The sequence below is a fragment of the Brassica oleracea genome, chromosome C5 (genome assembly GCF_000695525.1).
Source record: "Brassica oleracea var. oleracea cultivar TO1000 chromosome C5, BOL, whole genome shotgun sequence".
NCBI lineage: Eukaryota > Viridiplantae > Streptophyta > Magnoliopsida > Brassicales > Brassicaceae > Brassica > Brassica oleracea.
This window is the reverse complement of record NC_027752.1, coordinates 21,282,030-21,294,061: the sequence shown is the minus strand read 5'-3', so window position 1 is coordinate 21,294,061 and position 12,032 is coordinate 21,282,030. Positions and strand designations below refer to the sequence as shown.

The window sequence follows — 12,032 nt, the reverse complement described above, 5'->3', positions numbered from 1 at the left end:
CGTCTTCTTCTCAGGTTTCTTCTCCTCGAAGACTGGAACATGGAATTCTTTAACAAAGAGCAAATCCTCCATCTTGCCCTTCCATAGATGATAGTTAGCACCATTCAAGCCTATCATCCTGCTCGTATTTCCATCATTCTCACAAGCAACAATAACCCGAAGTTATCAAACCCAAAGCTCTAAAACCAGAAGCTCTAATACCACTCTGTTGGGGAAAGCGGACACGAGGCGCAGCGGAATGTAACGGTCGTAATCCCCTGACCTTGTGTGAACCTGTGAGGAAAATACTTCGACGATAGCAGGATATAGTATAAGCAATAACTAAATGAGACAAGCACTTTTTACGTGGAAAACCTCCTCGATGTGGGAAGGAAAAACCACGGGACTGTAGTCCACTCAACAATCCACTATATAAATGTATGTGAGTACAACCACGTCCTCCCTGTTCAACAACCTGAACAGAACAAAGACTCAAGCTACAAAGAGCTACCTCTAACACAAGAACAACAACAACAAGAGAGCAACACAAAGCTTCAAAACCAGCAGCAACCAAACGACCTCAGCTCACAAGGATTCCGGTAACCAGAGACTAATCCCACCGTACAAATCCAAGATAGACCAGTCAACAACACCTCTGCCAAATTTCAGATCAATCAGAGAAGATCTCACCGTCGGATTTACCAAACACTCAAGACAGCACTGCTGAAGAACTGTGACGACCACCTTCACTAAAATCCAGACAACAGAAGATCCAAATGTTAAAATCCAAATCCCTTCGGTGAACCTTTAACCCACTGACTGAAGAAGCTTCCCACAAAATATTCCCACAAAATATCAGCCCGATCAGGATCCGTTTGACCCTTCAAATCTGCCTTGACAAACCCAGACGAAATTCTGTCACCTTCCCTCTTTTCTCTCTTTTGTCTTTTTGTTTCTTGTAAGTCTCACCATAAAAATTAGGTCAAAAGACTATATATATGTGTCTCACTAACCCTAAGAACCTCCAAGGCCCAATACTAATCTCATGGACTAATACCAATGACCCAACTTCTAAGTTTGGTTATCACCAACCAAACCCAATGGTTTCCTCCATCCAGAAGGAACCCAACAATAAAAAGAGAAGATCATTTGCTTGCAACTCAAGTTCTAGAGACGATGCTAGAGGAAGTCAACTCCACAAATCGTTTCCCAACCTTCATCAACCCAGTTTAAATTTTGATAGTAATTTTTTGATTATGTGTATGGGTTACTTTATATATATATATTGAGTTTTGTTTTAATAATTTATCATGAAAACTCATTGGAAATCCTTTTAAATAATTCTGCATAATATATTAAATTCTTTAGTTCTGAATAACACTATATTAAATTGAATAACACTATGTTTTGGGTCGTTAAAAACACTATATTTAGAATCTATAATGCATAAACATAAAATTCAATAACACTGAATTTCAAAATAAAATTTATACTATTGATACATAACAATATATTATAGTTTGATTTACTCTTTAAAATTCATCATTCAATAAAACTCCCTAAAAAAATTCTAAATCATCGGTTGGGCAAATTGGATTTAATTTTACCTGTTTATGAATACGTAAATAAAAATATTGTTGTGAATTGCACTTACCACTACCACTACCAGGTTTTAAAATCTGGGCACAAGATCATTTCTAACCACATCCTATTTATTATTGCAAGCTTCATCTTGAAATGTATATTTTTAATTGCAAACTTCATTTTGAAATATTTTGTTCTCAGCCACATTTTATTGTAATTTATAAAAGTAAGATAATTCTAAAGATGAAATAATTCTTTTTTTTTAGTCAACAAACGGCTATTCTATTACTCAAACTTGAGGTGGTCTGGGTAACCAGACCGGAATAGAACAACCAATATAGCACAAAGATCTATGAAAAGAACGGACATTCCTAGTTAAAGAATCAGCAATTCCATTTTACACCATTGGGAAGTAGTTGATCTTGAAGTCCGGAAAGCACATCTGGAAAATTTGAATGACTTCCAGATCGGTTACGAAATTTGGCCACGCTTGTGGGTCTGCTATCATTGCAATCAGGTCCTTGCAATCCGTCCCAAATCGTTGACATGTCGAGCGCTGTAGCATGCTCTCCATTTCTCATCTTAAAGCTTCCAGATCAGAGTGAAATGCGGTCTCACGCCTCCTTAAGTTCCGTGTCCCCAAAAGTTGGATCTTCCCCATGTCATCCTTCCACACCCATCCAATTCCACTGAATTGATCCGTGGAGGTCCATAAACCATCCACCACACAAATTTACCCAAGCTTAAGGCTTGTGTATCTCCAACGATTTGTGCATGTGGAGGAGCATGTATAGTTACCTTTGCATTATACCAGGCTTGGCACTCACATTCTGCATATCTGACTAACTTCAATGGGTCCGTATCTATACCTCTGAATAGCTTATCGTTCCTGGCCTTCCAAATGTACGAGATTATCCAAAGATATGAGTCTCTCTTATCCTTTGGCTCCATAATACTATTCTTCCTCCAAAATAGATAGACCATGTTGGTGTAGATACTCGAGAAAGGGAAAGTCTGAGAGCTTGACAAATTTGATGATAATGCACATGCTTGTAATGCCGGTGGGCATTCGAAGATCGCATGAGTAGTAGTCTCTTCTGGCTCTTCACATCTTGGGCAGTGGTTATCACATCGCATATTGCGTCGCACCAGATTCCTTGTGACCGCTACCTGCTCTGAAATTAATTTCCATATAAGATGACAAATCTTTTGTGGTGCATTCACTTTCCAAGCAAAGCCTTGAAGTTTGGCTATGATGGGCTTTAGAACTTCTTTTTCCTCGACATCTGGCAGTATATTTGTAACTACCCAATATCCATATTTGACTGTATATTGACCATTTTTGGTGTAGCTCCAGCAAAAAGTATCCCGTCGATGAGTAAGGCTTATGACCAAACTCTGAATCATCGGTATATCCTCTTGGTCTACGTACTGTTCCATCCCACTCTTTTGATTCAAATTCAATAAGACTATTGACTATATTTTCTTCATTGTTTTGTTTTCAAGTAAAAATGTATTTTATTCATTAATAATTTGTAGAGTAAAAGAAATGCAGTTCATATAAAATTCAACTATATTTTATAATTAATCTGTTTTAAATTAAAAAAAATACATTAGATGCTCTAAATGCATTTTGTGAATATCATGGATAAGAACATCTTCGATGTAAAATTATATTTCTTTCCTCCAATATGGAACAAAATGAAATATGAAATAAAAATGTTCTAATCCAATTTTATTTCTTATTCTATAATAAAGTAACAAATAAACAAAAAATAGATTATTCTATAAATAGAGTAAACTTCGTTATGGAGTGGGATAACATGTAGTCCATATTCTATTTTACTCATTTTTAGAATTAAAAATGGGATACCGAGAGTAGTGGCGCATGCAAAATTATATGGACACGTGTATCTTACAACGACAATTCATACAAGCCCAATATATAGGTAACTGGGCCATAAGCATAATGGGAAAACTATGTCGGCCCATCATTTTATTTACCCTTTTCTGTTGCTCCATCTCCATTATATTTATTTTCTTTTGACTAAAATCTCCATTATATTTTTGTCAAATTAAAAAGAAAACTCTGCTAAAATAAGCCAGAAAGGACAAATTGATTGTCATGACAAGTTAAACATGATGATCTCGTACCAAATCTGTTGAATAAGATTCCAAACACTATAAGCCGGTCATGGTCTCTATTTATCTATCAACCACTAAAGCTCGCACCATGATAATTGTCAGTACGAACGAATATTCTTTTACCCGTCCCTAAACATTACCCGATCATTTGAACCATTTGTTAAAAGGAGTAACAAAGTCGTACTCTGATTTTTCTTTTCATCTAAAATGATAGTGATGTAATGTAACGTTCCAAAACATGTGTTGTTTCAAAACAAACAATGATCGTTCCTTTTGAATATGTATCACAAATACACAAACAACCGAATATAATAAGTGTACTACTACATTCTCTAACTCTTCTTTATATATATACATATATAGATATATATATATACATATATATATCATTCACCAGCATAAGCTTCCCTTAGTACTTATTGGCTATTGAAAACTGAAAGATGTTTGATGTGTGTTTCACCGGAGAGTCCGTAGTCAAAGCTTCCGGCAACAACCCTGAGAGATCTCATAGCCTTTCTCTATCAAATCTCGACCTTCTTTCCGGCCGTTTTCCAGTGACCTACTTTTACTTCTACCCCAAGCAACCTCACTTGGTTTCAACCTTTGAATCCCTCAAAGCCTCTCTCGCTGAAACTCTAAACTACTTCTACCCTTTTGCTGGTCAGATAGTTCCAAACGAAACCTCTCATGAAGAGCCTATCATCCTCTGCAGCAACAACGGAGCCTTGCTAGTCCAAGCACGAGCCAACACCGACCTCAAAAGCCTGGACTTCTATAACCTCGACGCATTTCTCCAGGCAAAGCTTGTTCGAGTTAACCCTGACTTCCCCTTTCAGATTCAAGCGACAGAGTTCGAATGTGGAGGCTTCTCTCTAACATTCACATTCGACCACGCGCTAGGAGACGCTAGCTCTTTCGGCAAGTTCCTCACAACATGGTCAGAGATATCGAGGAAAGAGCCGGTTTCTTGTGTACCAGACCACCGGAGAAACCTCCTCCTGCCGCGCTCACCTCCGCATTACCACCCTCTCTTAGACAAAACATTCATCAAATGCAGCGTGGAGGATATCAAGAACATACCAACGCCCAAAACGCTCATCAAGCGTCTCTATCACATCAATGCTTCGAGTATAAACGCGTTGCAAGATCTAGCTAATGTAAACGGAGAGAGCAGGACGAAGATCGAAGCTTTCTCTGCTTATGTCTGGAAGAAAATGGTGGATTCTATAGAGAGCTGTCACAAAACGTGCAAGATGGGTTGGCTTGTTGACGGTAGAGGAAGACTAGAGACCGTTACCTCTAGCTACATAGGAAACGTCTTGTCTATAGCTGTCGGTGAAGCCACCATCGAAAATCTAAAACTAAACCATGTCTCAGAGATAGCAAAGATAGTGCATGAGTCGATTACTGAAGTGACAAACAATACTCATTTCACAGATTTGATAGATTGGATCGAGAGTCACCGACCTGGACTGATGTTAGCTCGGGTGGTTCTGGGACAAGAAGGACCAGCTTTGGTCTTGTCTTCAGGGAGACGGTTCCCTGTGGCTGAGTTGGATTTTGGTTTTGGTGCTCCTGTCCTTGGAACTGTATGTTCAACGGTTGAGAAAATAGGAGTTGGTTACCTCAACCAGCGACCTAGCGCCTGCAATGATGGCTCGTGGTCCGTCTCTGCTATGGTGTGGCCTGAACTCGCTGCAGCTTTAGAGTCTGACTCTGTTTTTCAGCCGATGTCTGCTAAGCATCTTCAACTCCAGACCTGACAAAGTAAGCCTAAAGGAAGTAGTAGCTTTTCAACGTTTTCTTTATTATGTCGTAAGCTTATGGTTACAATAAGGCAAAACCACCATGGAGCCTGAGTTTTTATTTTTTTACGCATTATCTACACACTATATGTTACAACTGCAACGTAAATCAAAACAAAAACAAAATCAGTCTATGGTCATCGTGTTTTCAAGGTTTCTTCAGATATTTCTTGGCCTCTTCAGAGAAGCTTCTGGCGATTTCTTTGTTGGAGAATGTTAGAGGAAGCTCTTCATCAGCCTCACTTCTGTCTATCCAGCTGTGATGTCTACTCGAGTCCTTTGGAGTATTGTCTACATCGGTGGACTCGGTGGGCGAGTTTGGCTCGTCTGGTAACTCGCGGTACAAGTGTTTAATTATGAACAGAGCAGTATCGTTATCTCTCCAATAGTTTCTACACAATATGTAACACCCCCTTTTGAGTTCTTGGCTCTACACGTAAATGTAATGTTTTATTAATGATAAGTTATAACTTACGTATGAGCTCCTATGGCTTGTAGATACGGATGCTCAAAAGTTTTATCCTGCATCGCCCAAAGAGACCGTTTATTATTATGTGCAAACTATCATGTTTTAGCCAAATCCAATACAACAGAATAATAAAAGGCTGTTAATTAGGTGAAGATGCAATAATGGTTTAACCTGTAGCATGTGATCTATTCGACCATCTCGAGTTCCGGTCAACCTTTCCATCATTAAGGAACCATAGGACCTTCCATCCTTTTCGTCATCGGTTTCTTCCGACTCTGTTCAAGTAGACAGATTCATCGACGCGGCCAGTATAAAACTTGCAAAGGAAATCGAACTTTTACCTTCTAGTCTATCCGAGCTTTTGGATTGGCAAATAGTGAGAACTCTCGTCTGCATTGAATTAAATATACGAGTCTTGTGTACGTTGAATCACAACAGATAACAACTTAAAATCATAATACAAAATGAAGAAAACTAGTTAGAAGTCTGAGGAAACACACCCGTACAGAATCAAAATGATTCATTACTCTATGTGAACGCGCTGCAAAATCCTCTTTGAAATCCTACAGAATATTACATAAGCAAACGAATTAGCAAGAGGAAAATAATAAACAAACACTGAACCACAATATTTTAATTACCTGTAATCCAATATGCAACCGCTTGCCACCTCTGTGATAGGGAACTATAACGGGTCGTCTGGGAAGGTACTCTTTGCACACAAGTGGCTCCACCCTGCGTGCACAAAACACAGTTTTGTGTTTCACACTTGCAAAAGAACGTAACATAGAGAGAGACATATCATAAAATAACTAGAGAGACAGAGAGATCATAAACTAACCTATACGCAACAGGATCATAGGGGTGAAAAATGTTGAACATTCGACGACAAGCTGGCATCTCTTCAATAACATTCTCCTCTTCCCAGTAATCCTTTCCCTTACCTAAACATGTTGAAACAGCTTTTACACTATACTGACTTTGCAAAGTAAAGTAGACAAGCGATTCAATAACAAAGCAAAGGCATTACCTATCCCAATACGTATATTTCGAAGGGCGAGAAACACTCCAAGAGGAGACCCAACTGCAAAGAAAGTGTCAACCTGAGTAGAACATGCAGTTCAAAATTAGGATGACATTTGCTTTCAGTGTGGTATCTGCTTGAGATATTGACAAGTAAATTATACGATCCCACACCTTGAACTCAAGCTTTTGGTACTTGATATAAGGAGTAAAGCTCGTAGGTCCACTGGCATCTTTAGTTAGGGCCTTCTCATTGATGTCTAGCTCAGGCAGCACAGATGCCTTGGCTTTTTCTGTTGATAACACCATTTCATACAATCACAACGATGTACATGAGATAAGTGCACCAAGTATGGAAAACATAGAAACCGAGTCAGAATTAATACCATCCGCCAATACTCTGGCATTTTCTGATTGCAGTTGCGCTACTTTTGACCGCAATAATTTAACCTAGGATAACAAATTTCCCCATTAGTGAAAAGATTTTAACTCTTTTTCTCTTTTGGTCAACCAGTAAAGAAACTGGACAACACTTCAACCTAAGGGAGTATGAGATGCTGTTAAACGCAAATGTTGGAAGCATGCAAGAACCAAAACTCGATAGTATCATCAAAGAACTGAAGCTTAGAACTTAGAAGTGTCAATGTTTACCTCTTCTTGTAATAACTTGATTGTGTCCTCGTTATTAGAATCGCCACATTTTATCTCCCAAGACTGTTCTGGAGAAGAGGAGGAAGAACCAGGTGATCTACAGTCAGCTCCATCTGGTCCATCCTGTGAGGAAACAGCTCCATCTTCCTCGCTGCCTCTTCTCTCCAAGCCCACGTTATCCACAGCAGAATCAGAGACAGCTGAATGAGCTTCCTGAATGATGTGGTGATGCTCCAATACCTTTGATTCTTTATCCATCGCGTCATTATCTTGACCTGTGGTTTCCTCCGTGTTATTCAAAAGGTTAGATTTCTCTGGCTCAAGATTCGATGGTTGATGCGAGCTACAAGGTTTGTTAGCGCTTTCTGGAATTGGAGGAGATTCTTCATCTGGAAAAAACCTCTTGTATACTGCATCCATCGGAAACGGGGACGACAAATTGTGCTGATGACATAAGATGTCGTAGGAGAGAACGCTCCCCAGAGAATGTCCATAGATGGATATCTGTAAGAAAACGTGACTTCTTAATTTAATGCGAGCTTACAATAGTCACAGGTTGATGAATGAAAAGACTAAACAGATGGGCACCTTTCCATCATAGTCCGGGTTCCGCTTTATAAATTTGAGATACAGTCTATTCAGCTGGTTTGAAACCTGGAAGATGTATAGGAGCACACATTACAACAATGCAGAAGATGAAAGTAAAAACGTCTATTTTAATATTAAAAAAACTTCGCACTACTGAAACAAAAAGAGTATCTTGCAATAATACCGAATCAATTATAGCCTGACAATAAATGGGGCTCATGTAGTATAACACATCATGAACAGTTGCGCTCAGCATCTCCCGCAGACGCCGTACACCTTCTAGTGTACATTTATCAACAGCAGCTTCACCACTTAGCTTTAGACCTTTTCTCCACTACAAAAACAATTGAGAGAGAAAGAATTTGTGAAGCTAGATCATACTATACAAATATAAACCAGAAAAGTGTGTTATATATACCTGGCATGGGATGAAAAGGACTCTCTGAGTTCCACGCTGGTGAGAGGTTAGATGACGTTCACCTAAAGCTGCTGTGATTTGACGGAAGTTTCCAACGTCGTCAACAAGATTAGACTTCTCAACTTTTTGGCCGATACCATGAACCATAAACACAAGATGTCGAACAGGGACCTGGACACAATAACACAGAATAGAGTTGTTTCAGGGAGCTTGAAAATATTGAGACATTAATTTGACAATAGATATGAGATGCTCTATACTAAGACATACTTGAGAACAATAGTCGTCCATTTCTTCCTCTTTCTGTTGGCGTAGTTCTTCCTGTGAACAGAAGCACAAGAAATATGATTCACTTTCTTAATCAGTAAACGCTGCTCAGCCAACTTTCAAAATTTCTGATGAGAGCTTAGAAAAGAGATGTGAGACTTAGTTCCAAAACATTTTTTAAGAACCTGTGTAGGTTTAGGAGAGTAGGAGCCAGCATAACCACGTCTCAGCTTAATTCCATTCCCAGTATAGCCAACAATGCCAGAGAATCCAGAGGGATCAACATTAAGCCAAGCTTCCCAAGTATCATCCTCCCCGGTAAATAGAGCATGAAGTCCCTACATTAACGACTTAGGATCATATAATTTAAGCTGAAAATAAAAGTACATTTTTTTATACATGAACTATAAAACACGTACCAAACTGGAACCCTGCAAATCAACTCGAGCTGCAAAAAGACCAGAGGGTTGGAACCTTCTTCTGCGCCAGACCTGCGTGAACGAAACCGAACTGAATTGGTGCTATTGTCTTATCATCAACATTTATATCAACATTTTCCAGCAAAAAGAAAAAGTATGAACTGTTTCTGGTGGCCAACCAGCTGGTTATAATATCGAAATGTATTCACCAGAAACATATCTAACCTTGTTACGATACGCAACCTCCAATTGTTCAGCAACCGTTTCAGGAATTGGAAGCCAGTCTAGGCCACCTTTACGAGCAAACCAGTGGCCTCTAAGCACACGCCTATTATCCCCGTTCCAGTACACGGGAAAACAATGCCTCCTCACCAAGTCCACCTGCAGCATTCCGGTTCCTTGGTCAGAAAAATGGATTGAAACATAAGGACTCTAATGGTTCAACAACGTTATAAATCTACATGAAAATTCAAAAACACTCTTTGAATCTGTGTCCAAAGAGAACGGTGATACCTCATAGAGCCCACCCTTAACAGGTACACCAACTCTCTCCTCTTCAACATCATATAGACTGGATGATACAGAAGCTTCTGGAAGAGTTTCCATTGACTGCTTGTTGGATTTCTTTTTAGAATTAGCTTGTGGTATAGGGCCTACGCTGCATTCTGCATACTCTTTCCACCAGAATGACAGCAGCTCATCCTCTCTCTATTGCACAAGAGGAGAAATAAGCAATCGTCACAGTTCCATTCAAATTTTGAACCAAAGAGCCACCAGAATTCAAGAAGTTTAGAAGAAGAATAAAGGAGAAGAACCTGGAGGAAAGAAGCCTCAATGGCAAGAGAATCCCTCATACCAAAACGGAAATACTCACTCTTTCCTACTACGTCAGTGCGAGGTACTGAAGCAGCTAACTCTGCACAAAACAACAAGAGAGAGAGAGAGAGAGAGAAAAAAAAAAAAAAAGAATCACTCTTTTCTTCTCCATTGTCCATCATTACATAAGACATTGGAAGCTTGAGCAAGCTAATAAAGACTCACCGTTCTCAGCTAAAGGAACCTTGCAGAAGTACCAGCGAACATCACTGCCATCTGAAGGGCTTCTGGTCTGAGCGAGATACTTTTGTCTGCCATGGCATTGCTCAATCACATCTTCTAACCTGGCGATGTTGGAAGGCGTGTTCTTCAACAAATCCGGGGAGGTTGTATTAACCGCCGGAGTACTTCTTTCTGTATCTTCCATCTGATCAAAACCACAGAAACCTTAAATCAGTAAGTTTGGATCAACAACTAAGTCTGATCTCGAATCAAATTCGAGTTCCCGGTAACCAAAAGCCCTACATAGAGAATCTAGAATCTGATCATACCGAGAACAAAAAAAGCTTCAAGGAGTCACGAGAAGAGGTGGCGGAAGATTTCGACAGAAGAAACAAAACAAAACAAAGGTCGTGATGACAGCTGGGAAATCGATTTGAAGGTTTGGTTTTGCTGAAAGAATATTCGTGAGAGACCCAAACTTTTGTTTAAGCGGTTGCGTGCACTGTCATCTCTCAACTACTGCCACGTCAGCGCTCCGCAGCCGGACCCAATTTTGGATATTGTTATTTTTTTTCAGGTCGGAATAAGTTTAACGAAATTGAAAATTTAGCAAAGACGAGACGACCAAAATTGCGCAGTTAAGATCTAGCCCCATGGGTTCCGATCGAATTCTTCATATTTGTAATTGTAATCATCCAACTCTTGTTCTTCAACGGTGTATAAGGGCGGACGCAAGGCTAACGGTACGGGTCATGTGCCCCCGACTGATTTTTCATTTTCTTGTAATAATTAGTACAAATCTAAGGGTTGTTTCTACTTACAAAATTATGCAAAAAAGTCAAATGTGCCCCCATCTAAATGTAGTCCTGCATCCGCCCCGAACGCATTGAACTTGTAACGCTAACGATCGACAAAACCAACCATACATCAAAGCCAAACCCGGTTATTTAATTTTACCTATATTCTATAACCAAAAGTTATCTGGATTAAAACTTATGTCACTCTTCTTCTGAACATTTCTTAATAATCATATGTACTAAAGTTCTCACTGGTCATTACTACTAGTGAAAACCCTATCCAAATCAAAGTTCGACCCATAATTAGCTAATTAAGCAACCGATACACACGTATACTTGTTCCGAACATGAGAAAAGAGGATTCGAACCACCGAGGAAGGTGAAGCACATGTCGCTTTCTCACTAATCTAGAGAGGCCGCAGCAATTACTCATGTTGGTTAAATAATAGTATGTACCAACTTCAGGTAGAGGTCGAGTCTAAAATAAGCGATCCTAAAAAAATAAAAAAAAATAAAAAAATAAGTGATCTTAATTTCTTTAAAAGGTTTTGCTTTACAGAAACCATGGATTACATACGTCAACTGATGCTTAAACATAATGAAGGACAAGCCACACCAAATTTTACCCACTTCAATTCATGGAATGTTAGACAATAAAAAGTTGGTTGATCTAACCACGTGACGTGATATATGAGGATTAGCAGCTACGGTGCAAAGATTCTAGCACCCACAACGCAATTACCCAACTTGGATTTTCTATTTATTTATTTATTTATTTTTTTTGCTGATTTAAAATAAAAAATAAAAATGAACCAATCGCGGGCCGCCACGTGTCAGTGGAGCCCGCGA

The 12,032-nt window shown here is 39.2% G+C and overlaps 2 protein-coding genes across 4 annotated transcripts; one reads left to right on the top strand and one right to left on the bottom strand.

Moving 5' to 3' along the window:
* The first annotated feature begins 4,014 nt into the window (after window positions 1-4,014).
* LOC106295378 (shikimate O-hydroxycinnamoyltransferase) lies at window positions 4,015-5,653 on the top strand. Its single transcript, XM_013731264.1, has one exon. It carries the CDS (start codon window positions 4,149-4,151, stop codon window positions 5,469-5,471), a length of 1,323 nt encoding a protein of 440 aa, XP_013586718.1. The 5' UTR covers window positions 4,015-4,148; the 3' UTR covers window positions 5,472-5,653.
* LOC106295376 (phospholipase SGR2) lies at window positions 5,495-10,886 on the bottom strand. 3 transcript variants are annotated; one of them, XM_013731261.1, is made up of 22 exons: window positions 10,716-10,886; window positions 10,390-10,591; window positions 10,164-10,264; window positions 9,862-10,056; window positions 9,574-9,729; window positions 9,349-9,420; window positions 9,115-9,267; window positions 8,933-8,983; window positions 8,663-8,833; window positions 8,429-8,578; window positions 8,245-8,310; window positions 7,657-8,160; window positions 7,392-7,455; window positions 7,180-7,298; window positions 7,013-7,085; window positions 6,824-6,926; window positions 6,624-6,717; window positions 6,483-6,545; window positions 6,324-6,372; window positions 6,154-6,257; window positions 5,989-6,035; window positions 5,503-5,905 (listed from the first exon to the last, which is right to left on the bottom strand). In XM_013731261.1, exons 2-22 carry the CDS (start codon window positions 10,589-10,591, stop codon window positions 5,662-5,664), a joined length of 2,781 nt encoding a protein of 926 aa, XP_013586715.1. In that variant the 5' UTR covers window positions 10,716-10,886; the 3' UTR covers window positions 5,503-5,661. The 3 variants fall into 3 exon arrangements, with proteins under 3 accessions (XP_013586716.1, XP_013586715.1, XP_013586717.1); XM_013731262.1 differs by lacking the exon at window positions 10,716-10,886 and having other exon boundaries at window positions 5,495-5,905; XM_013731263.1 differs by lacking the exons at window positions 10,164-10,264; window positions 10,390-10,591; window positions 10,716-10,886 and having other exon boundaries at window positions 9,574-9,746; window positions 9,862-9,941.
* Between the last annotated feature and the right edge of the window lie 1,146 nt (window positions 10,887-12,032).

Coding starts and splice junctions, on each gene's coding strand:
- LOC106295378 (XM_013731264.1), top strand. CDS start 4,149: ATGTTTGATGTGTGTTTCACCGGAGAGTCCGTAGTCAAAGCTTCCGGC.
- LOC106295376 (XM_013731261.1), bottom strand. CDS start 10,591: ATGGAAGATACAGAAAGAAGTACTCCGGCGGTTAATACAACCTCCCCG. Junction 9,421..9,573: donor AGGTTGCGTATCGTAACAAG/GTTAGATATGTT, acceptor TCGTTCACGCAG/GTCTGGCGCAGAAGAAGGTT. Junction 8,984..9,114: donor ACTCTCCTAAACCTACACAG/GTTCTTAAAAAA, acceptor TTCTGTTCACAG/GAAGAACTACGCCAACAGAA.